The sequence below is a fragment of the Protomyctophum parallelum genome, assembly GCF_964188405.1.
Source record: "Protomyctophum parallelum genome assembly, chromosome: 4".
NCBI lineage: Eukaryota > Metazoa > Chordata > Actinopteri > Myctophiformes > Myctophidae > Protomyctophum > Protomyctophum parallelum.
This window is the reverse complement of record NC_139700.1, coordinates 14,843,830-14,868,235: the sequence shown is the minus strand read 5'-3', so window position 1 is coordinate 14,868,235 and position 24,406 is coordinate 14,843,830. Positions and strand designations below refer to the sequence as shown.

The 24,406-nt window shown below is 39.1% G+C and overlaps 4 protein-coding genes across 6 annotated transcripts; 3 read left to right on the top strand and 1 right to left on the bottom strand.

Moving 5' to 3' along the window:
- Positions 1 to 84: 84 nt before the first annotated feature.
- On the top strand, positions 85 to 3,853 carry LOC310857075 (EF-hand calcium-binding domain-containing protein 4B; the record flags this gene model as incomplete). Its single annotated transcript, XM_083762688.1, has 7 exons — positions 85 to 90; positions 372 to 498; positions 957 to 1,041; positions 1,142 to 1,256; positions 2,423 to 2,536; positions 2,625 to 2,701; positions 3,823 to 3,853. 7 exons carry the CDS (start codon positions 85 to 87, stop codon positions 3,851 to 3,853), a joined length of 555 nt encoding a protein of 184 aa, XP_083618814.1.
- On the top strand, positions 3,693 to 11,881 carry cd151 (CD151 molecule). Of its 2 annotated transcripts, XM_083764084.1 has the most exons (9): positions 3,693 to 3,849; positions 4,953 to 5,037; positions 5,758 to 5,949; positions 8,684 to 8,758; positions 9,291 to 9,311; positions 9,610 to 9,714; positions 10,292 to 10,447; positions 10,951 to 11,037; positions 11,395 to 11,881. In XM_083764084.1, the coding sequence occupies exons 2-9, from the start codon at positions 4,954 to 4,956 to the stop codon at positions 11,452 to 11,454; spliced, it is 780 nt and encodes a 259-aa protein (XP_083620210.1). In that variant the 5' UTR covers positions 3,693 to 3,849; position 4,953; the 3' UTR covers positions 11,455 to 11,881. The 2 variants fall into 2 exon arrangements, with proteins under 2 accessions (XP_083620210.1, XP_083620211.1); XM_083764085.1 differs by lacking the exon at positions 9,291 to 9,311.
- Positions 11,882 to 12,393: 512 nt separating this feature from the next.
- On the top strand, positions 12,394 to 17,314 carry gatd1 (glutamine amidotransferase class 1 domain containing 1). The gene is made up of 7 exons (XM_083762976.1): positions 12,394 to 12,590; positions 14,724 to 14,800; positions 15,349 to 15,454; positions 15,778 to 15,885; positions 16,781 to 16,872; positions 16,957 to 17,050; positions 17,146 to 17,314. The coding sequence occupies exons 1-7, from the start codon at positions 12,542 to 12,544 to the stop codon at positions 17,259 to 17,261; spliced, it is 642 nt and encodes a 213-aa protein (XP_083619102.1). The 5' UTR covers positions 12,394 to 12,541; the 3' UTR covers positions 17,262 to 17,314.
- Positions 17,315 to 17,621: 307 nt separating this feature from the next.
- chid1 (chitinase domain containing 1) lies at positions 17,622 to 23,938 on the bottom strand. Of its 2 annotated transcripts, none has more exons than XM_083762974.1 (13): positions 23,811 to 23,938; positions 23,498 to 23,711; positions 23,112 to 23,255; positions 22,594 to 22,726; positions 21,749 to 21,793; positions 21,495 to 21,601; positions 19,973 to 20,034; positions 19,772 to 19,861; positions 19,559 to 19,660; positions 19,208 to 19,360; positions 18,406 to 18,486; positions 18,266 to 18,308; positions 17,622 to 18,132 (listed from the first exon to the last, which is right to left on the bottom strand). In XM_083762974.1, exons 2-13 carry the CDS (start codon positions 23,609 to 23,611, stop codon positions 18,034 to 18,036), a joined length of 1,173 nt encoding a protein of 390 aa, XP_083619100.1. In that variant the 5' UTR covers positions 23,612 to 23,711; positions 23,811 to 23,938; the 3' UTR covers positions 17,622 to 18,033. The 2 variants fall into 2 exon arrangements, with proteins under 2 accessions (XP_083619100.1, XP_083619101.1); XM_083762975.1 differs by having other exon boundaries at positions 19,208 to 19,357.
- Between the last annotated feature and the right edge of the window lie 468 nt (positions 23,939 to 24,406).

The following is a 24,406-nucleotide window of genomic DNA, read 5'->3' as shown; positions in this document are numbered from 1 at the left end:
CATTACTCAGAGGAGGCACCCAATTCTTGCAAGAGATACCAACCACCTGGTACAGAAAGATGTGAAAATGTTGAACAGACTCAAATGCAGGTACTGTAGGCCAGCCCTTGAACCAACAATACCCACCTTTTGATTATATGTACATTTCTGAATGTATTAATTTCCCTCCTATATCACTTGAGTGTTGGATGAGAATGATGGAAATCCATTAGACAAGAATGCATCACACTTAATTTGTGTTCTCAAAAATGGAACATGGCTTACTTTAAATGCAATGTTTTGTTTGTGATGATCATATGCTAAACCATATAAAAGCATAACTATTAATAAATAAATATTGCATTCCATAAATCCTTATTCTTCAATTTTAGACCTCACTGGTCAGCCCTCAACGGGCATTTAAGGTGGTATTTCTGGGTAATTCAGGAGTGGGCAAGACCTCTTTCATACAACACTGCTGCAAAGGACACTTTTCCAAACGAATGAATGCCACTGTTGGTAAGCAAGCACTAAGCAGTTATCAAGTTTTGAACGTGTCGCAATTAATCTATCAAAAGTTTTTTGTTGTATTTTTGTTTTGTTTTTAACGTGCATACTCCATTAGTTACTTTTTGCTTTATAATTAGGATGAAGGTAACACAACTTTACTATTACAAATTAGGCTATGTAAAATTACCACGTAGGTTGCTGTTTTTCTACTTGGGCTGCACAATCTTCTTCAATATGGAAGAAGGTTTTAACCTCAAACAATAAATAGAAGAAAAAATAAATGGACAAAAACTCGGCAAATCTAAGGCATAATGGGGGCAGTAAGTGTGCAATGTGCAGCCTGAGTACAAAACATCAACCTACGTGGTCATTTTACATAGTTTGTACTAGTAGAGTTGTGTTACCTGCATCCTAAAGCAAAAAGTATGCTAAATGTTTATGTTTGCTAAGGGCTATGTTGGTTCCAGGTATAGATTTCCAGATGAAAAGCGTGACTCTTGCCGGCTCGGCCACCGTTGTGTTGCAACTCTGGGACACCGCTGGACATGAAAGGTCTCTGAAGTCATCACACCTGACCTACATTGCCTTTGATGACTACAATGAACACCATGCACCTTTAAACGAACACTGAGGTTCTTATTCTGTACGACAGATTTCACAGCGTCACTCAGCAGTACTACCGTAAGGCTGATGGTATCATCATCATGTATGACATCACTCAGTCCGCCTCGTTCATAGCGGTCAGGGAGTGGCTGGACATAGTTCAGGTGAGAGGCTTGTGATTTTCATTGATCCATTGACAATTTGACATGCAAATGAATAATTATTTGAGCCATTTTGAATACTCTCTTTTGGTGTCAGAGCAATTAAGTGCGGAAGCCTTTTTAGGCTATAGTATGATTTGTGGCAGAGGTAACACACTTACAGTAACAATTTATGGACAACATTTCAATTGGTGCAGTCCTTTTTCCACATCAAATTGTTCTTTTTGTTGTTATTTTTCCCAGTTAATTTATTTAGTTTTTGTAGACAGTGTTTGTCATGATGAAAGATATAGTATTAACTATTAATATAATGTGTACACAAACTCAACAGAATGTTTCCTAATGTGAATCCAGCCTGCGACAGATGTGGCCAGTCGCCGGCCACTCTAGCTCATATGTTCTGGCACTGCACTAAACTAACATCATATTGGCAAAGTATATTTAAATCACTGTCAGACATTGTTGGAAGACCTTTTGACCCGGATCCACTGACAGCAGTTCTGGGGGTCGGGGGGCCCGGGGTCAAACTTTCTACTTTCCAATATAACATGGTAAAATATGTGACTCTACTGGCTCGCAGACTGATACTGTTGAATTGGAAACAAGCACAGGTTCCCACTCACACTACACTTATGAAAGATGTTATGCAATAGTTTGAATTGAGAGGGAGTGAAGATAGATTTTACCAGACATGGCAACCCTTCATTGACCATTTCAATAGGTGCACGCTAACCCCTCCTACACAATAGATAACATATTAGAAAATTGGAAAGAAAAGAAAAAAAAGGAACTGAGTATTTTTTTCTTTATTTTATTTTTTCTCATTTAAAAAGAAATGTCTGTAATTCAGTTAATTTACAACAACGTGTTGGGAAAGTTTGAGAGCAAGAGTGTCTGTCCTGTTGTCTTTGTTTGTCTGTTCACATTTGTCATTGTTTAACTGTTTTTAGTTTTTTCGTGTTTATCACATTTATATATCTTTTTTATTATGTATTGTATGTGGAATTTACATTACCTGTCATTATCTTTCATTTTATATAACTGAATAACTCATTATCATTGTCAAGGATATTCTGAAGTTGTCATATACAAAAAATGCCTAATAAAAACAGTATTAAAAAAAAAATATATATATATATAATGTGTACACTATCATGTGTATGACCCAGGAGAGGAAGAGTAAAGGTGTGGTCCTGATGCTGCTGGGAAACAAACTGGATGTGACAGATGGAGACAGACAGCGAAGGGAGGTTACAACCAGGGATGGCCAGAAACTGGCAGATGTGAGGCCCATTTGAATCTTTGAACAACCTTTAACACCCCATAAATGTTCCTGTTGAGAAAGGAGACTACTTTCTTTTTTCATTGCAGCATTACAAGGCAGTGTTCTATGAGTGCAGTGCCAAAAGTGGATACAACATGGATGAGTTGGTGACTCGGCTCGCAGGGTAGGCTATGGGCCATGGCATAAACACTTTCCGCTGGGGCACTTACTATGCTAAATATCTACAGAAAATAGCCGATCTACAAGCTTACGTGTTTCGTTGCATGCAATTATAATAATGAAGTTGAGTGTCTCTCCACATCTTCATCTTTTACCTTTCTGTATCTGTGATATCATCAATCAATCATGAGCTTTTTAGGAGTTGCAAGGTTTCTACTGGAGAGTGTTTTCATGTTTTTTTTTCTTCTCATTTCAGGTTGTTAGCGGCTATGCAAGATCAACAGTGTGAAGACACACTCTCACTAAGTGTGCATCCGACTAAGACAGGCTGCTGTACATAAACAGAGGACTGTCTTTACTGTCATACCAGATGTTCAGATATACATATTTCGCAGTAATTACCTGTACTTTATTGAGCCAGTAAGCGGGTCTAACATCAGTACCTGGTGTCCAGTGTCCACTGTTCCAGATACTACAGTACATGGGGGAAACCAGTACAACTGAGAAAATAAATGCAGTGAACGGGAGGCCGACAGGGCATTTCGTCTCCCTTGGGGAGGCCCGGAGCCCCGTTCCTTTTTTATCACTTGTACCTACATGTTTAGTTGAGACAGCATGTTAAGAGTTTACATACTGTACAGTAAATTGTTTTGTAAATAGTTCCTGAATTACTTGAATAGTTTCCAATCAATTAAACATTTTGTATAATAACTTAATACATAATAATTAATAACCTTTATACAGCTGAATAAATAATAATCAAATGAAACCACAGAATAGAAACATAAAACATTATGACATGTGTATTGGTCTGTCTTTGTCAATCTCTTGCTAAATTAACAGCATTTGCAGCAGTTGCAAATCCTTTACAGCAGCGCCTTGATTTTTGGTGACGTCAAAACAAGTCATGTACATGAGAAACCACCTGGTGGCAGGCCTGTGCACTCCAGAAGCTTGTGGTAAAATAACCCCCTCTGTCAAAAGAGTACAGTAGGCAGAGTAGGGTGTTTGAGCGTCAGCTGAGACTGCTCACTGTCGCTTGTAACCTTCAAAGTGAGCGGCGTGTAGGATCTGGGGTTTAGCAGAACATCTGTAGACTTTCCCCTAATAATCCACACCCTCCAGCTGGCCCACCATCTACAGCAAGAGCAGGTAAGAGTTGTTTTGCTCATGTGAAATGGGGAGATGGGTTTCTTTTTCATGACACCATGGTTTAAAAATAATAATATGAATATGAGTTTCTGGGTAGACTTTGTTTTGATGGACAGTAGCAATTTGGCATAAAGAAATGTTTCCCAAAGAAACAGCTCTTATGTGTTGTAGTTCAGAATTCACACTATGGCTGTTTCCCTTCATAATGTAGGTCTACCAGTAGTTTGATTGGTCATGCATTTCCCCGTAAAGGAGAGAGATGTCCACTTGTACCTGAACTGAAGAACCTCCTCTCATGAGAGGAGAGACTTGGTTATAAAATTAGGAAGGGTGTCATAACCATGTTATGTGTCTCCATCTACTCTTATGGCATAAAATAGCCTGGTTGAATTACTGGAATAGAAGACATAGCTGTTCACTGGGTGGCATATGAGACAAGTTGTAAAGTATTTTTATCCCACAATTTCGTGAGAAGGACTCTCTTTGTTTTGTGTTACACCAACTTTCTGCAAGTGATCCACAGTCTCATTTACAGGCCTCCGTTTTATATTTCGTTCTGGCAATATGATTAAAACACTTCGAGAACATGTACAGATATTCTGTGACTCAGTGCACATTCACACTAAGGGTTGCACCTCGTCAATGTGTTGCTTCATATATCATACTTGTGTCTGGATACACATTGGACACAATATACATACAGTACAATCCTCTGTTCATTCATCCATTTAAATTAACACTGAGGATTTTACAATGTAGTGCATGTGACACTGGGCCCCCCTTTTTTTTCTTTTTTTTTTACCTGACTCCATAGTGTGGAAGAATAACTTACACGATAGGCCACTAATAGGCTTAACTTATTGTCATGCAAGCATACAGGGAGGAAGTCATGCAATCATAATCTAACTGCAACCTTCTATGCGAATACCATGAGGTCATACACTGTCAAATCTTCAGTGTTGATTCAACTCCATGTGTACAGGATCCATTATTGTGCAATCTCAGGTTTAAATTAACACTAAGGATTTCATTGAGTAGCTTTGATTATTTTGTGGCTTTTTGCGGCCCATTATGTTGTAACCATTATGAATTTGTCTTTTCAGAATGGAATCACGGAGAGAAAAAACGGACACATGCGGGACAATTTGTCTGAAATATCTACTTTTTATCTTTAATGTTCTTTTTTGGGTAAGTTGACATGGTGAGTGATTGGCTTGGCTTCTCATGTGATATTGGAAAATCAGTTCTAATGAAGGCAGCAACATCTCGTATTGCAGTTGTCCCTTGCATCCTGTCAACAGGTGACCTTTAATTCAACCATTCTGTGTGGTTATATTCACAAGATAACAGACAACCACCAGCCTGAGCTGCCATGATTTGTCATTCCCAGTGTTATAATACAGTAAATTGCAGTTACTAACCCATTTCTCAATTTTTGTATTAATATAAACTGCATGCTAGCAGAGGACTAAACCAATTCCAGCATTCTTTCTATAGTACACACTCAGATACCAGACATGTGTGACCTATGTGCTCCAGATGAGGCTGATAAAACTCAGACTCTGCTGAATGCCTTCGTCTCTAGCTGATAGGGCCGGGGATAAGGCCGTGTCTGTTTTGCATTACTACTATGTTTTAACAGTGCTAGGAGCTGCATGGAACTGGTATGAATGATCTTTATAAGGAATGTAGAGCATGCACATCCACTCTGGTGAACAGGGGCAGGATAAACAGCAGATCCAACTGAAAATATAAATAGAGTGTACTCTGCGATTAGCTCCTATTGCAGATGGCAGATCAACGTTTCGATCCAACAAAGGATCTTCATCAGAATGAGTTATGGTGGTACCATATTGCTGTGATCATCCTGTCTGAGTCCAGCTGATATAGGGCTATGTGTGCGTTCAGCTGGCAGGTGGGGTCGTGTTGGCGGTGGGAGTGTGGACTTTGATGGAGAAGAGTGACTACATCAGCCTGCTCGACGGCGGCTTGTACTCTGCCTCGGCGTACATTCTGATAGTCGCTGGAAGCATCGTGGTGGTGACGGGGATGGTCGGGTGCTGTGCCACCCTGAAGGAGATAAAGAGTCTTCTGATTGTGGTGAGTTCTCTCAAGTTTACACAACACTGAATCATCAAAGTGCATAAAATGTATTATTAGATACCCAATAATCTAATAAGTAACCACCATGAGGATAGGAGTGTGTGTGATGTTTGGCAAAATGTAGTTTTGTGTGTGTGTGTGTGTGTGTGTGTGTGTGTGTGTGTGTGTGTGTGTGTGTGTGTGTGCGTGTGCGTGTGTGTGCGTGCGTGCGTGTGTGACGCGGCCTGTTGTAGCGCCACCATGACGCTGATTTGAAAACTGTCAAGTGGCATTTCTTCCTCTGCCTAGTGGGAATATGCATGCACAGTTTCACCGCAATTGGATGCTGCGTTGAGGAGTTGTGGCGATTTGTACAAAACGGGTACAAAGCGTGCTAATCCTGAAAACTTTAGAAGCCAATCGTAGCCAATCAGGATGGATTATGAGAAATCAAACAAACCCATCTTGATCACATGATCAAGATGATCACATGATCTCATGTGCATGTGTACCGATTTGCGTGAAATTTGGATAAAATCTGAAGGAGTAATATTCGAAAATGTGTTTTACATAAGTCGGCCTCCTGGTGGCGCTATAAAGAGCAGATGTGAAATATTCCAGGCAAAGGTTTTTCCCTGGCTTCTAGGGAGTGTGCATACAAAGTTTTACACAGATCCGTGCAGTTAGAGGCCAGTTATAGCGCCACCATGAGGCTGAGTTGAAAATGTTCCAGTGGCATTTCTTCCTCTGCCTAGTGGGAATGTGCGTGCACAATTTCACGGAAATCACACGATGTGTTCATAATTTTGCAGCATTTTGTTTTAAACCGTGCACTCCTGCGAACTTTGGTAGCCAATCTTAGCCATTCAGGATAGAGTCTGAAAAATCGGAAAGACCTGTTTCGTTGAATGGCTCTAGAGAGACTGTGTACCAATTTGCGTGATGTTTGCACAAAATCTGTAGGTGTACTGTCCAAAGAATTGTTTTGCACAAAGCTGCTTCATGGTGGCGCTATAAGAGGCCAATGTGAAAACCTTGGGGCAGAGGTTCAGCTGTGGCATTCAGGGAGTGTGTGTGCAGAGTATGGCTGCCAACGGTGCCGGAGATTAGCTGCATGTCTACAGATGGACACACACACACACACACACACACACACACACACATACACACGGACGGACGGACGGACGGACGGACGGACGGACAGACTGCAAAACATACTCTCTCCCCATGCCTTTGGCCTGGTGGAGACAATAATGTATCTATATCTATAATTCCTTCATGTTTACATTGAGTCATTTGGTAGTTTTAGTTTTACAAGTAATCAAGTCAATTAAACAAGTTGTACACTTGTCCAAACCGATATAGCAGATTGTATTATCTGGGGTAAAAAAAAAACCCCAAAACAAGACAAATTCAACGAGTCCATTTTTAAATATACAACACAACTTTGTTTGTTTTAGGTGTATTTAAAAGGTCTTTGTCCTAGCAGACATTTTGAATTCTTGTTGATTTAGAAACCTGAACCTAGTTGCTGTTTGGTCTGCGTGTAAAAGGGGAAGCTCGTTATGTCAGAAATACACAACCGTGTCAGGAATAACAGACAAAGTAATGCAGAGTGTGTCTTTAAGGGTTTAGATTTAGAGTCTGACTCATGCCAGAGGAATGAGGGGCATCACAAGCGGGTGCTTGGAATTCAGTGTGAGCGTGAGACAGAATATATTATATGCAATACTGTACCGGCTCTGTGACATAAATACTATTTCCATGTTCCCTGCGACCACTGTAATGAATAGCATCATTCTTAGGATTCTGTATTAACCCAAATTCTCTTTTCAAATTAAATCAATTCAAAGTTTAATTTGTTTCATTGTCATTAGATGTGAAACCAAATTTAAAGAACTATCAATGCACAAATAAATCTAAACTAATATACACAATAATAATTCACATGCAATAGAGACATTTCAAACTATATAACACGAGAAAGGCCTCAATATGAATCATCGTACATCATCATATTAGAGGACTTAAAACTCACCTTTTTAGTAAAGCTTTTCCATAAATTTGTTTTTAACTGCCCTCTGCCTTAGCCTATATGTTATGTTTTCCTTTTATTGATTTTTGTTTTGTTTTCATTTCATTGTAGCACTTTGAGGTTCACTAGAATGTAAAGTGCATTATAAATAAAATCCATTATTATTATTATTATTATATTAACGTAACATGTCGATTTGCTCGTCCACATATGACGTAAATTCTCCATTCATTGTGAATGGGAATTAATAGCGTAATATAAAGTATAAACCTAAGGTGATGCATTCTTAGTCAGTGCAGTATGAGGTAATGGCCACCGTAGCGTAATGTTCTGGAGGTAGTGAAGTATGATGTAGTCACTCAGTTCAAGTATAGACACAAGTTCATTCTCCACATTGCACTTGGAGGGCACCCGCTTCAAAAGTGTGTGTGTGTGTGTGTGTGTGTGTGTGTGTGTGTGTGCGTGCGTGCGTGCGTGCGTGCGTGCGTGCGTGCGTGCGTGCGTGCGTGCGTGCGTGCGTGCGTGCGTGCGTGCGTGCGTGCGTGCGTGCGTGCGTGCATGTGTGCGTGCGAGCGTGCGAGTGTGCAAGCGATGGTTAAATCAATATAACTATGTTGAATAACGTGAATGTTAAGAAATGCATATGAATATTATTAATTATTAATAATAACATTGTAATATGAAACATGATTGGTGTTGTCTGTGTCTCCACTACAGTATTTGGTCTTACTGATGTGTGTTTTCCTGCTGGAAGTCATTGCTGGAGTGTTGGCCTACATTAAATACCAAGAGGTATTTCTGAATATACTCGAATTAAGCTTCTAGAATTAATGCAAGAAGTGTAAATCCCTACACTACAATATAATCCCATTTCCCTAAAATACATTGTGTACTAAGGCACTTGTAGTACTATACTACGTACATTACGTAGGCAAACTACTAATTTAGTATTACACAAGTAGTAGTCCAAGTACCAAGTACTTCTCTGTATTACATATTACCTATACTATTTTCTATTGTGTCATTTTATTTTATATAAAAAATAACATTACTTGCCTCTCATTTCTGCATGTCTGTTATATACTAATACATTGAATTGTGTTTGAGTCAATCCATTTTTCATTTCATGTTCCTTGATGTGGTCTCTATTTAGTTTTTTGTTTGTTTTCTAATCTTGGGTAATGTTCTTGAAATTGCACATGTACTGTAGCCTGACATGATTTCTGCATGCCTACATCATGCATGCATGTACAGTATGCATGCACTTCATTTGTCTGTTCATCCAACTTTCTCTGTCTGTTTCTTGCCCCTTTTCTTGCTCCAGTGTTTCCCTTTCTGCTACCAGGTAATCACCACTGTGTCTGTGTCATACGTCTCTGTGTTGTATCAAACTGTTGCCCCCAACTTGCTCAGATTTCACCTTTTTCACTACGTTTCAATTTATGTGGATAGCTCCCATGTTAGATAGGGTAGTACCTCATATATTTTTGAGTTACGCAGGCTCCAGACAAGTGTGGTAGGAAAGAAACCTGACCGTGGCATGGGCTATATTTATGAACAAGCAGTGTCTAAAATAAACACATCAATGCAGATGACAAATGTATCCCATGAGCAGTTTCTCACGTTCTCCTGCTGCCTCACAGCTGGATGATGAGCTCAGACACAACCTGACGGAGACCATGCAGCAGAAGTACCAGCAGCCCGGTGAGGAGACCATCACACAGGCTGTGGACAAGCTCCAGCAGGAGGTATGGAAGCTTGACACACACATTCAGGGAACAATGTTGTCCCAACCTGACTAAAAGGTAGTCCAACTGTTGTGTCAGACATGAGATTAATATTTTGTATACACTACAAACAGACTCAAGATAGTTGGATTTATAAAGGTCTGGTTACTTTTGTGAATTTGCACAGTAAACATGGACATTTTTTTTTTTTTTTTTAAGATATTTTTTTGCGGCTTACGCCTTTTATTGATTTTTGAAGGGACAGACAGTAGGCTGACAGGAAACGGGAGAGAGATGGGGGGATGACATGCAGTAAAGGCCGTGTCGGGTCCGGGAGTCGAACCCGCGGCACACTGCGACTGGATTACCAGTCCGGTGCCCAGACCGTTACGCTACGGCCTGGGCCACATGGACATTTTTTAACCTCAGTTAAATTGACACAGGATTCTTACTGTGAGGTGTTCATTTGAGGCCAGTTCACTTCAGTTCACACAATGTCCTATTGTGCTAAATGTAAACAAAGTCCATTATTATTATTTTAACTCAAATTAAATTAGTCATACAATATATGAACCCTATTTCTTTCTGTGTGTGCCAGTTTAAGTGCTGTGGCAGTAACAGCTCTGTAGACTGGTCAGGCAGTGTGTGGATCCATGCAGCAGAGAATGACAGGCTGGTACCTGATAGCTGCTGCAAAACTCCCAGTGAAGGCTGTGGTCAAAGGGACCATCCCTCCAATATCTACAAGGTTGAGGTACGCATGGAAGCCTCATTAGCTGGATTATTAACATAATCTTTTTCTCATTCTGCAATTTGACGTTTGAACTATATGAATACTGATTGTGATTTACTGATAGATATTGTTAATGACAGCATGTCATCATTAATTAATTATCCATTATTTTCAAGGATTGTTTATAAAACAATCCTTGAAAATTATGTATAATTAATTAAATGGCATTGTTGTTTGATTGAGAAAGTATAATTTACTTTGATAAATGTTACCTAATAAAATGTGTGATTATGGAATACACTTGCCAACTGAAATCAAAATGCAATCAGCACCCGTTTGTAATGAATTACATTTAAACAGGGTTGAACCAGAATCAGAACTGTAATCACTGAACACATTGTAAACTACTACATCCATATGCAGTGCATCTGTGTTTTAACACAATGTCTAGTTGTGTTGTTCATGACAAATAAACAAACAACTGATAACTGATAACTAATGTTCCCTTCACTTTATGCTCTCAGGGAGGCTGCGTTAGGCAATTAGAGAACTTCATCTTGAGTCAATTACACATCCTTGGAGCAGTGGGAATTGGCATTGCCTTTCTCCAGGTAATTACAATATAAATACAGCAGGTTCATACATCTATAACTGAAAGACATCTCGTTTTGAACAAATGTGCGTGTGTGTGTGCATGCGTGCGTGCGTGCGTGTGCGTGCGTACGTGTGTGTGCGTGCGTGCGTGTGTGAGACATAAATAAACAACATCACATTCCCTTCCTGAACACAGAAAGAAAATATTTAGTTAATACCCAAAAACATGAATAAATATAGGCCTACATCACATATGTTTTCTTTGTCTGTTTCCCTACGCTTCATCTAAGTGTGTGTGTGTGTGTGTGTGTGTGTGTGCGTGTGCGTGTGCGTGTGCGTGCGTGTGTGTGTTATTAATTGTCTCTCTCTTTCAGCTTGTAGGAATGATGTTCACCTGCTGCCTTTATCGAAATTTGAAAGAAGATCCATATTGACACTGACACTTATACAACACACACCATGCATTCTCAATCTGGTTACATATATCTTTGTTTTTATGGGGTGTGCATGGTTTTTAGTTTTTTTTTAAATTGACAATATGAAGTGGTTAGGCTGTTTGCCAATGAATAAGCCATGCTGCTGGACAGCACTGTCCTGTTTTTGATTATATTCCATCGCATGCACTCTCAGTTTTCACTTTAATTTTAAAGCCATTCAAGATGATGGTATATAGGATTGTGTATTTTATTTAGTTTAATTATGTAGTCTGTTTGCTACTTTGTATTATGTGTACTTTATTTTATAGTTGTCACAAGGATGTCACATTTTCGTAAGCAGTGTTTTCCACAGTATTTTAAAACATATACCGGTATATTGAGTTTTATTGATTATTGATGGATAAATAAATAAAGAATGATCGTGTTTGTTTGTTTAATTTAAAAGCAAATACCTTTGTGTGTTAATTTTGAGGGGGAAATTCTGTTTTTTTTAATGTCAGCTCCCCCAAGCATAGGCCTACTACATTGAGTAATTTTGTGTTTTTAAACGTAGGCCTAAACATAATTTAATTATATTGCATGTTGTTTACTGATGTGTGTATACTTTTGTAATAGCAGGTTTTAGTGTGCCTTAAAAAGTATTACACTTTGAAGAAGACCATAGTCTTTTCCCCCCTCACAAATCCAGCTGATGAATAGAACAGAAGTTATTCTTTTTGCTAATATTAGGCATTATAGGTATCATATCCTTTACTTTTAATTACAAAGAACAAAATAACAAAACATGGTTATTACTTATTGCCAGCAGTCAAAGTCAAACATTGTCAATGAAAAGGTTTGCAAATTTTGTATGAGTTAAAAGTGTAGCTCCTGTACGATCGAACATTTATTTTGAAAATTAATAATCAGCGATTCAGCGGATGTTGTTGTCAGCTGACTACCCTTCTTCCTTCCTTGTTCCGTAATCCATTGGTTTCTTATTATGTGTTTCTTCTGATATTTTTTTACGCGAAAAACGCAAATTGATTTCAAGCTAATTAATTAGGTGACGTCCATATTCTCCGTAAAACGTTTGGAAACAGAAATGTCTGCGAAACCAACTTGCCTGATAGTGGCAAGTGCTGCTCCGCAAGGTAGGTCCATTGAACATGCTCATCATGAGACGGCCGTGGCCTCTCTGACTGTACGATTGAATTGTTCTGGTTTGGACTAGTCATTCATTTATTTTATTTGAATCATTGTTCGGATTTTTACGGCGTTTTTCCGAAAAACGCGTCCAGTGTGCAACCACCTATACTGTCTTAACCTTGGCTTGTGGAACTGTTTAACGCCCTGCCAACAGTCATTAAGACATGCGAATTCCTTCACTGATTCAAAACCGCTCTCAAATGGCACCCTGTGACGGCTGCAATTCGAAACGCCCCCGTAAATCTGAATCCCCCACCCACCCCTTTTCCCTTTTTACCTCTATGATGATTTCCTGTTTTTGGCTATATAGAAGTACATGTATATTTGTATGTCTATGTTATGATTAATTGAACATGCGGTGGTAAACAAGTGTAATGCTTTATGGTGTCGTCCACAGTTAACAGTCTTGTATTGAGTTGTGCTTGAAATGTACTATAATTCTCCAAACTGTTTTTCTTCAATCAATCATTGGATCAAGAGTGAGCTGTAAATCCATCCTCCGTACCCAACGAAAAACAACAAAAAATGCTTGGAGGGAAAAATTAGGGCGATATCCAATATCAAAATATAGAAGACCTCAATCATAGCGAAAACCTATAGGGATGCCCTCTCAGTCGGCGGGTCCAGGGACAAACGCAAGCAAAACCACAGACAGAAAAGAAAACCCATTGGATTATAAGAAAACAAAATGAAAGTTACCTGGCATACTGGAAAGAGACTACCTAAAACCAACGCAAAATGGAATGCCATCTATCACTAAAATGAGAATATACATTGGCTGAATACCTGAGCATGGTAAATGACCCAAAACTTAGGAATGCATTGACTACTAGGTACAGACTCAGTGAACAACACAGCCTTGCAGAAAGTCTGGCACAGACAGACCCCACTCCCAAGGGAAGACATGCACTCACTGCACACAAAATGTGGTGGAAACAGAGCTACACTTTCTAACCAGTCCACCTGCCCACTATACCAAGTCATCAGAGACACTATACTTCCCACAGATTACACACACACCCAGAGCGAGTTTGAAACTATGACCAATAGACCAACGACAAAACAATGTCATAACTATTGGGAGAAATACAACAATTTGCAAACACAGCAGCAAGATTTGTGAACTGTTGCGACAAAAAAAGGTTAGCTAATGGAATTATTGGAATACAATCATATTTGTCCAAAAGTGACTGCAAAGAAATGCTGCTATTTGTTTCAAAAAAGCTTTATACCCTTTGTAACATGTATATAACGATGCAATGTGACAGCTCTGTCTACAAAATGCTGTACCCCCTCCAGCAATTTTGATACTTGCTTTGACAATGTAAACTTTATTGGCATGTTTTCTCATGCCAATAAAGCTCCTTTGAATTGAATTGAGTATCAGATGTATTAGCCATGGTTAACATGTCGCTTGTATTTCATGATTATGACAGTCATGTATCAGGGCTACAGATGTATTGGATCAATTTGGATGGAGTTTTTTTTTGTCATCAAAGTTTTTTAATGATTTTAAATAAAGCATACAAAATCCACATGACTTACACAAAAGAAAAAGACAAGAAAAAACAAACAAACAAAACACACCTAGCAGTCAAAAAAAAAGAAAACCAATTTGGATGGAGTTTGACAGTTTTACTGGTACTTTTTCGACTGATAGTCTTGATTCAAGGCTGCTACTGTCCGTCCCCAGTGGTGCAGCGTTGTCTCAGCCTGATCCTTTTTTCTTTTTTTAACAATATATTTATTGACATTTTTCAATTTTATAAAACATTACAGTGTTATAGCTTTTGTTAATAAAATGTCCATAAACAAACAAACAAACAAACATCTGATCCTATTTGTCATTGGCCGAAAGCGAGTATGTGGCATCACATGGCGTCACCTCTGCGATGTGCTATTGGCTATTTTCGGTGCTAGCTGGACAACGTCGTACACCGGGGCGTTAAATTAGGCAGCTACTAGCCCTGGACTGACTGACTGACTGTCATGAATAATCACTCGTGAAGTACGAGCGTCATGTGAACCATGGCTACTACAGAGCTACATCTTTACTAATGTGTCAGCCTTGTTCGCAGGGGTGTCGGCAAAGTCTTTCCACCAGTCCTTCACTCTTTGCACGTCAGTGTTTAACTTGCAGACGGCCACACCAGGGGTGAGAATCAAAACATCTGTATTAAAATGTTGACACTTTCCAAAAACGTTCAAAGATTTTCCAGAATTTAAAAAATATGTATTGTATATGTATTGGTGAAAATATAGTAAATGTTCCAGACACTATATTTGAAATAGGGCTTATATACGAGTAGTTAATTCATAATGTGCATTTTCCCTTCCTAAAAATGTGTTGGAGTCAAAACATACATTTTGTCTTTGAAATTAAGTGTAGTGAAAGTCACAAGCATGCACACTCAGGCCTATATATTGCACCACCCCTTATCTCTAAACCTATTTGCCATTTTTACTATTTTGAATAACCTTTTAAAATAGTTCAAATAGCCGATCTACAAGCTCACAACATGTCGATGTAGATCGGCTAGTTGAACTATTTCAAAACTGTATAGGGCCCTCAGTCTCAAACACATACACAAACTGATACTCTTTTTTTTTTAATTGATAGGCCTACTCAAGTAAATGTATTTGGTTACTGTCCATCACTGGGCACAGAACACTCAGTCATCTAATTTGTGGTTCTGTATGCAGGGGAAGCCTATCGACTTTTGTGGGGTTGATGAAAGCACTGCTAGGTGGGTGCAGGACTTCAGTGTGAAACCTTATGCAACACCTGCCAAACTTGAATCTATTGATGGTGAGTATCAAGAAAATACTTTAATTGGATACACACAAGAAATACAATGTTTGCAATCTAATAATCAAAATGTGAATGCTTGTCCAATATTATAATTTTATAATAATGTAATTAATATTAAATTACAAATATAAAAGTGTTTGACATATGGGTAAATGGTAAGACATTTCACAATATCGTATTGATAACTGTCTGAACTTTCCCATAAATGTGTATAACATTAATATAAAAAACGAATTGGTACACTTGACTAGTTGCAGCCCTATTTGGTTTTGTTTTGATTAAGCTCAAGCTCAAGGTCATGTCATGATGGCCTGTTCCAGGTGCCCGATACCAGGCATTACTCATTCCAGACTGCCCAGGAGCCCTGCATGACCTGGCACACAGCGGCTCCTTACACCGTATCCTCACACACTTCATCTCTCAGCAGAGTGAGTCCCTAGATCTTATGGAATGCAGTGTCAGTGAAATTGAAAATCAGTTACAATCCAGGACTCATTTTAACAAATCAAATGTTATAACACGTGAAGTTATTTGAAGCAGTGCACTGGATTGGACATATTGTAGTTTGAACATCATGGTATTTACCTGTCTCCAGTCAGTGAGACAGACATATAAGTTAAGTTAGATATGATATGGTATTGGTATGGTATTTTATTGGGAGCAACATTTTTCCACTCTAGATACTTTCTTCCCCATCATCTTTATTTAATAGAAAGGCTGTTTGGGTTCTTGAAAACCTTAGATTTCTGTGTGTTACCACTTACCATTACTCTATTACTGTAGAGAGGCAACACATACTGTAATGCAGTGGTTCTCAACCTTTTCTGCCCGCCGCAACCCTCCAAAATAATCGATGACAAGCTTAGAACTTAAGTGTAGGAGTTGAAGCATTACATTTAGTTTGACTCCGTTCCACAGATAAATATTGTGAAAATAGCCGATCTACAAGCTCACGACAAGCTAGATCATTTTTTAATTTTTTATTTTTTCTTATATAATTTGGCCAATGTTTCACCAGTTTTTATAGTATAGTTTGGTTACTTTAGCAGTAATGGTCTTTTTTTCTTTTCTTTTTAAAATCATGTGGGGAACCCCCTGGGGGTCGACTCCCGGACCACAGGCCCACTGGTTGAGAACAACTGCTTTACATTTTTATTTAGCTATTTAAAAATAGCAGACCTACAAGCTATGAGCTTGTAGTTCTGCTATTTTTCAATAGCTAAATTATAACATGTTTAAAACACCAAAAGGGGTTCCCACCCAAAATGGGTTAATGTACACTGACTGGTCATTGATGCTGGAGCTGTTTTGTCCTAAATGCAGAACCTGTATGTGCTGTGGGCCAGGGAGTATCAGCTTTATGTTGTGCCACTGAGGGACAGAAGTGGATCTTCAATGGGTACAGTTTAACAGGGGTGAGTGTCTCATCTCTGATATTTATGCACATGGGAATTTAAAAAGAATTTCTAGTAACAAGTTGTAACTATTTTCCATCCAAGCCATCTGTATTTGAGCTGGTGCGAAGGCCTGACTTTGCCAACCTGCCTCTGATCGTGGAGGACTTCGTGAAAGACAGTGGTGGATCATACACAGGTTTGCATAGAAGTACAGATATTGTGTATTTTTTAAAAACATTTCTGTGATTATACCCAAAGCTAACCATACAATCCTTTGGCTTTGTTTTTCAGCGAGTCAAGAGGATGCTATGCATGTAGTCATAGACAGACACCTAGTAACTGGTCAGAATATTCATGCAACATCAATTGCTGTGAATAATCTAATCTGGCTCTGCAATGGAAAATAAAACTACCATATTAACAGTTCAAAGCCCATGCACAGGGTACGGACATGACAGTTTTATTCTGCTTATGTGGCTGTCTTTTTGCAATGCTTTTCTATGGGAAGTGAGCGGAAAACCACTCGATGGCAACAAAACACATTGAAAAAATATGTCTACAGCACAGCTAGCAGGCAAGGAAATAAGGTTGAGTTTGATTATTGTGGTAAAATGTTAGTAAATGGAAGCGCAAGGGCAAGGCATACTCATTCAAAGTCAAACACCAAAGCAGATAAGATAAGTCTTCAGTTGAGCCAACTGGCAGAAGCTTTCCACATGATGTTCAATCATTGGAACCAGTGAGAGTAAACGACTGATAACAAAACATTGATTTGTCTCTGCGGTTTTTAATAATCATGATCATGCACACACTTTGTAAAAGGGGAATCTGCTACTGCCATCTCAGTGTTGTTGTTTTTTTTTGTTGACTCGTGTCCATGAAAAGGGAATAAAACAATATCTTTCAAAGCAACATGTCCCTGGTTTACATCAACAACATGATTCCTCAAACCGCTGCTTTGACATCCTCTGGGTGGCAGCAGTGCAGATTGAGTATTAAGTAACTAAACTCAGTCAATGGTTGTTCCAGAGTTCAGCTGAGTAACTCAAGAGGGAAAATAATCACTGCACACAGCACTGACATTTTTGGTACACCATGATTTGTGGAGCCAACATTTGGAAACCCACATGCTGGTGTTCTGAAGGTCCTTGGTAGTCATAAACTAGTAATTTGGCCTTTTCATAGAAGATCGTAGAAATAGTCCAGCCCTTGTCCTAGTTCCCACATGGATATTCCTGTGCCCAGTTCTGTGGCTAATGACATCCGTAGGTAGAGAGACTGGAAAGAAATAGGAAAATCTTAGTGCATAATGTAACTGGCAACTAGTGATCACATGGGGGTTTAGTGTTATTACTACTATTTATTGAGTAAATGTGTTCAGGTGCAAAGCTAAAATGAAATAGAGCTTTACCTTAAGAGTTGGGTAGTACACTACATGCTTGACTCCATTATTCCTAGAAATAAAGTGAAGCAACAAATCTGGTTAAGCTATGCCAAAAGTTTGTGTCACACATCATTTGTTCTTCCAAAAGAACATTATGTAATCTCCACCTCTTGTAAGAGAAATAGTGCTCTCCACTGTATTCATCCCAGAGAAGTTTTGGCCTCAGCTCTCGTAAAAGTTCAATGTACCTGCAGGAAATAAGACAGGAGAGTAATAAAAAGAAAGATATGTTAGCCCAATTGTTAAAACTGCTCTACCATTTACTTATTTTGTGTTATTTATAGAATTTTCAAAACACCGTTGTCATAAGGGTAAACATTGTCAAATTATGGCTATAATATTATACACAGTAGCTTTATCTGGCATCTCATGTTGCCACCTCCAATTCATTTCCCAGCCTGCAGGGTATAATAATCACTATCTGTTTTTGATTGATTGAATACTTCAGTTTGCAATGACAGGCACAGGAAAGTACAGTACAATACAAGGTCTGCTAAAAGGATGAAACCAGAGATTAGATTTTTATCATGAGAACGATGGCTTCCATTATCGTATTTTCAGGAATAGAAAGCCTGCAGTTTCTATTAGCTTCAATTCCCCATTGATGATGTCACTGGTGGACAGGTTTCTGAACTGCCCACAGCCCTCCTTCTACACAGACTGAGTAGAAAATAATTGTGGTATTTTATCATGAACATTAGTGAGGACCAATTATATGAAGGCAGGTTGAAAAGTGGTGAAATGGTACTTTAAAAGGTAACAAATTAATGTGTCAAATAGAGGAAATGTGTCATGTATGGAGGAAACTGCCATCAAACAGTTGTGGCAGATGGTTTGGTAGAATTTATGGCTGAAGAGACACTGGAGTTTATCTTCCATTTTCCAAGTAATAAATTACACAATCCTTACCTAGTCCCCAGGATTGGTTCAGCAGCTTGGTTGGAGAAGTCCAAACCATACAAGTTAAGTCCAATCAGGATCTTTTGTCTCCATTGAATATTGGGTGACAACTGGAGCACACAGTCTCTTACCCAAGGCAGAGGTGAGCTTGGGCCTGGTCTACTGGGAACAAAGATAGACTGTTTTCATTGAGAGTGAGCAGCTTCTAGCCTTCTACCACTTTGTACTGTAAGTATGAAAACGTAGTAGAATTCCCGTTGAAGTAGTCATTTTCTTTTACATCTCTGTACCTAAAAAAATACCATTGTATCCAGTTTGAAAGGTTGAATGACATTTGACAATTGTCTGTAAGAGCCTCACCTTCCAGCGTTGGAGTAGTCATAGGTCATAAGACTGAATCCATCCACTACTGGAGCCAACTGTTCAAAATCTTCCCTGCCAAACATGCCCGGTTGCCCTGAGCTGGTTGGAGAGATATTCGGATCAGAAATGCTTCCAAATCAGCACATCAGTCATTCATTTTGAGGCATTTGAACAGAATACCGTAAATATAAACCCCATTATATTCATCACCTTGTCACAGCAGGTGGAATGACAAGCACACAGTCAAATCTCTTTGCTTTCAGAGCCTCACAAATGTGTTTCACCAAGTGGACGAGCTCCCTGCATGAAAAAAGATAAACAGTACTTGCTCATTTGCAACTAACCCTGGAAAACATGGAAATGTAGTGTAGTGTTATCCATTCAGGGTGAAAAAGCAATAAAGTAACTCACTTTCTTTTGTTTCCTCCCAGCTGGCTCCACAGCTCCAAAGTAAAACCATCAAAGCCTTCTGTCTGCAAGGTCATACAACAGCATGAAATTATTGTATTTAGGGAATATTGCTATGGTTATAATATACACAGTAGCTTTATCTGGCATCTCATGTTGCCACTTCAATTCATTACCCAGCCTGCAACGTATAGTAATCACTATCTGTTTTTGATGGATTGATTGAATACTTTAACAGTTTTTAAGGACAGGCACAGGAAAGTACAGTACAATACAAGGTCTGCTAAAAGGATGAAACCAGAAAAGCCAGCTAGTTTCCATTCTCCATTGGTATAGTTTCCAGCAACGACTCGTCATAGATCTCTGATCTCAGCCACCTCGCCGTGTGGCAAACTGAACCAGAGCTGAACTGTGTGAATGAAAATTCACACGCTTTGCGTTTGTAAAATTACTCATTTGCAGACTAAGGATTGAACAGAAAACTAATGGAAAGACGAGGCTATAAGACGTACAGCTATTAGGAAGAGAGCTTTATCTCCGCAAAATCGAGGATATTATGAACACACTCACAGAATGGAAAGATGATTTTGACAGCTACTGCCCCATAAGGCTACAAACAACTGATACCTTATTGAAGAAATGAACTATTATACATGTAATTGCTTAGCGAAACATCTGCAGAAATCTTTCATGCCCCATGTTTATTTTACATCTGCTGGTGAGTGCTCAAATGTTGACAATGTAGGCTACAGTAATGTATTTGATTTCCCATTTGCCTATGATAACACATGGTAGGATATGATTCAAGAATACTTATTACACATAATCTCCACATTAACTGTTAATTGCAGTTTTGGCTATTTTCTGGGTGTTCATTTAAACAAATTAATACATTAATCAAGAACACTTTAACAAGATACAATACAATGTTGATCGGGTGGTTTTTAAAGTAAAATCTGTTCATTGAAAATAGCTGATCTGCAAGCTCACTACTAGGTTGTAGATGGATTACAATTATACTAATAGTGATAAATAAAATCATGACATGACCAGCTAGACACTCAATTAAAATAGAAACATCATTGATTATATAAATGCGTATGTGGCTTAATTAAATGACCAGTGCTTGGCTGTTATGGTTCTGTGTGCCATGGTTCTGTGTGCCGTCAGTGCACATTTGCTTGAAACTTGATTGTTTGATAGAAAGTCCAGACAATAAAATATTTTCTTCTAAAGTCCTTCTGTTATGGCACAAGTATGAACCGAGCAAATCTGCACCATTAAAGAGTGTAATACAGCATGGTAAAGTCACTGTTTAGGCTACAAGCTCATCATGTCACTCTAGCAAAGTGATTGATCTTTGTCTCTCCTTGGGTTCTACTTGCCCCACAACAAGGACGCGGGGCTGGAAGTGACAAATGTTTATGCCCCTTTTGGGATATTTTGCTGGGCCCTATCCTCACATACTCAATTCAATTTAACATTAATAAACAAAAAAACTAAAAATGTCTGTATTTGTAATTACCTTTGCGACATCCACTAGCTCACTCCCCAGCTCTTCAATTTCATCCTCACTATCCAGTACACTCATGTAATCTTGGTAAGACCAGCCATCAAACAACAGCCGAGGCACTGAAAGCAAGACACACAGACCACTTGACTGAAGATGACTTACCACTACATGATAAGAATCGGAGTGATCATAAAATGTTAGCTCTGTTCCAAACAAGCAGAGCTGAGCAAGCTAGTAGTGGTAGAGGACAAAGATGACATACTCACCTATCTTGATTTTTCTATTCGACTTCCGGACAGATTTGACCCAGCCTGAAAAGTAGACAAACACTTTACTATGAGGACAATGCCCAATCTAGGTTCCGTTGTACGACAGTGTTGTGCACTGAAATGTCTTTTCATCATACGACGATGTATAAATCTGGCTTAAAGGACAACTTTCGTTTTTTTCAACCAAGGTTCATGTTTTAGTTTGTTATTAGATAAAGTAAAAGATGAGCGTTAATCTTTTTTCATTTGCTGCTTTCTTTCGTTTTAGGGATTTTAGCTGTTTTTGACAGGGGGGCGGGGGCATTTGAGCATGGGGCTAAATATGCATTTTTTAACACCATTTTATGGTAATTTATTTTTTTATGGTTTACTATAGTCCTAATAAACGCCAGGAAATCTGGCCACAGAAGATCACAGGATCTACTGAATGTGAAGGTAGCCTACTGGGGGAAGGCTTATACTGTGTGTATAGGCTCAATATGTCAGTTTGTCACATTCAATAGATCCCGTGATCTTTTGTGGCCAGATGTAATTTCCTGGCGTTTATTAGGACTATAGTAAACCATAAAAAAAAAATCACCATAAAATTGTGTTAAAAAATGCATATTTAGCCCCATGCTCGAATGCCCCCGCCCCCCTGTCAAAAACTGCTAAAATCCCTAAAACGAAAGAAAGCAGCAAATGAAAGAAAATGAACACTCACCTTTAAGTTTCTCTAATAACAACCTAAAACATGAACCTTGGTTGAAAAAAACTAAAGTTGTCCTTTAAGTAAAAGTATTTAGGAACAGAATTAATATCTGCTGTCTGAATAATACGGTCAAGTGAAGTGATAATTTTACCTGGGTCATGGTCATGGAGGCCGGTGACATCAAAACTTTCGGGTCCCCTTCGACGGAGCTGAAGCCACACTGGAGAGACTGAAGTCAGCTTGGAACCAAATACCTTGGCTACATCATAGCCATGAGAATTCCACTGTGGCAGGATACAACAGAGACACAAATACAATATTGTTATATTGTATTTATCACTGTAGTGTATTTAACTCAACACGGTCCGAAATTTTACTTTGTAGCTCACCGGTCAAATGTCTGATTTAAAGAAAATAGAGACTTCTGATTAATGAAGGTTAAAGGTGAAAGCATAGAGATGATTTTGACTTATGTTCCCTTGCCTTACATTGTTATAGGCATCACAAATATAGAAATAGAGTATTTTTTATTAGGGATAATAATAACACATCTATCATTTAACTGGAAAACTGGATATATTGCTCAGCACTAGTTATGACACAATTATGACACACCAGGTACATAATAGTGACAATGTTGTGTATCGTTTGACTTGGTTTCATACTTACTGGTGTGATATATCCGAGCACTGGTCCCTGGAATGTCCGTTTAATATGAGAACAAGATCTCTTTTCCTCTTTCACAATGTCCTTCCATTGTGGGTCTGACACAACAAGGCCTCTTTCCAACACTGGTAACGCTGCAGGTGATGCCTATTGGTACATTTGGTAGAATAAAATACATTTAATAGCTGAGTGACAGACATCCATGGAATTTAGAATAGCTGCGTGGTATAAGTAAGAGGTCCTCATGGAAGTCACTTTCTGCAGATCTCAAATTTCAGATAACACGAGACTGCAAGCCACCGACTTGCCTGCCCTGCCAACAAACAACAATACAAATACTGCTCACAGCCACACACATAGGGGGCCTTAGGGGCCACAAGTTCACTCACCTCAGCCTCTACAGTTTTGTGTGACTTCTTCGAGTCTGTCTTTGAAAGCGTGCCACCAACCACCCAGCACGACGAGATGGTGTGCAGCAGGATCAACGTTATTCTCATTTCCATTCAGGTGAGCAGGAGTCGTGAAGTGATAAATTGGTAAGCCGACGTGTGCATTCAGGTCGGGTGGTGCTTCTGTGTTCAGTGCAGGACAGGTACTTCCTTCCTGAATGAGATGAGATGGTGCAGATGTATGATAACTTATACAGCACATGTCTAGAACAACTCACTGCACCAATAGGAATAATTATACAATATACAAAACCTCGCTTTGCAGCCAGCTGACCACCGAACGATGCATTGCATTATGTCATCCATTTACCATTTGGGGCTTGTACACCCCTCCAGTCTGGTGGTGCTTTTGTGTGACAGCCAGGACAGCTAAGGTTTCGTTTGAGCATGGTGGAGTCTACAATTAAGAGCCCATAGTCCGAGGGGACGAGTGCGTTGTGATTGGCTAGCGGTGAATATAATAACCGGTTTCCGTCACCAGGCTTTTGAATATAATGTGAATACGATTAAGTACAATACTACAGTTTGTTTTTGTGTACAACTACAAATTTGTAATATAACAAGCAATAGTATGGTAATGATCCTGTTGTTTAATGAAAATGTAGTTTTGGAAACATTACAAAGCCAGCGCCGCGGTCGGCCTAGCAACGATTTAGCCAATGACAGAGAGATCACCCGGCTCTCTCCCTGGGCTATGGGATGGGGTTCCACCTAATGGGGAAGTGAGGTCTGTCTGTTTTTCAAAATAAACGTTCCAACCATCCAAATCAGCCTTCAGTTCACGACATAGGAAGTAGGTGGCAGTGTTGCTTTTTTTTACTCATCAAATCCAGTCTAGTTGCAGGGTAG

Coding starts and splice junctions, on each gene's coding strand:
- cd151 (XM_083764084.1), top strand. CDS start 4,954: ATGGAATCACGGAGAGAAAAAACGGACACATGCGGGACAATTTGTCTG. Junction 5,038..5,757: donor TCTTTAATGTTCTTTTTTGG/GTAAGTTGACAT, acceptor GTGTGCGTTCAG/CTGGCAGGTGGGGTCGTGTT. Junction 9,312..9,609: donor GTTTCCCTTTCTGCTACCAG/GTAATCACCACT, acceptor GCTGCCTCACAG/CTGGATGATGAGCTCAGACA.
- gatd1 (XM_083762976.1), top strand. CDS start 12,542: ATGTCTGCGAAACCAACTTGCCTGATAGTGGCAAGTGCTGCTCCGCAA. Junction 14,801..15,348: donor TGCAGACGGCCACACCAGGG/GTGAGAATCAAA, acceptor TTCTGTATGCAG/GGGAAGCCTATCGACTTTTG. Junction 15,455..15,777: donor CAAACTTGAATCTATTGATG/GTGAGTATCAAG, acceptor GGCCTGTTCCAG/GTGCCCGATACCAGGCATTA.
- chid1 (XM_083762974.1), bottom strand. CDS start 23,611: ATGGAAATGAGAATAACGTTGATCCTGCTGCACACCATCTCGTCGTGC. Junction 19,361..19,558: donor GACTACTCCAACGCTGGAAG/GTGAGGCTCTTA, acceptor CTTTGTTCCCAG/TAGACCAGGCCCAAGCTCAC. Junction 18,309..18,405: donor CACTATTTCTCTTACAAGAG/GTGGAGATTACA, acceptor CTTTATTTCTAG/GAATAATGGAGTCAAGCATG.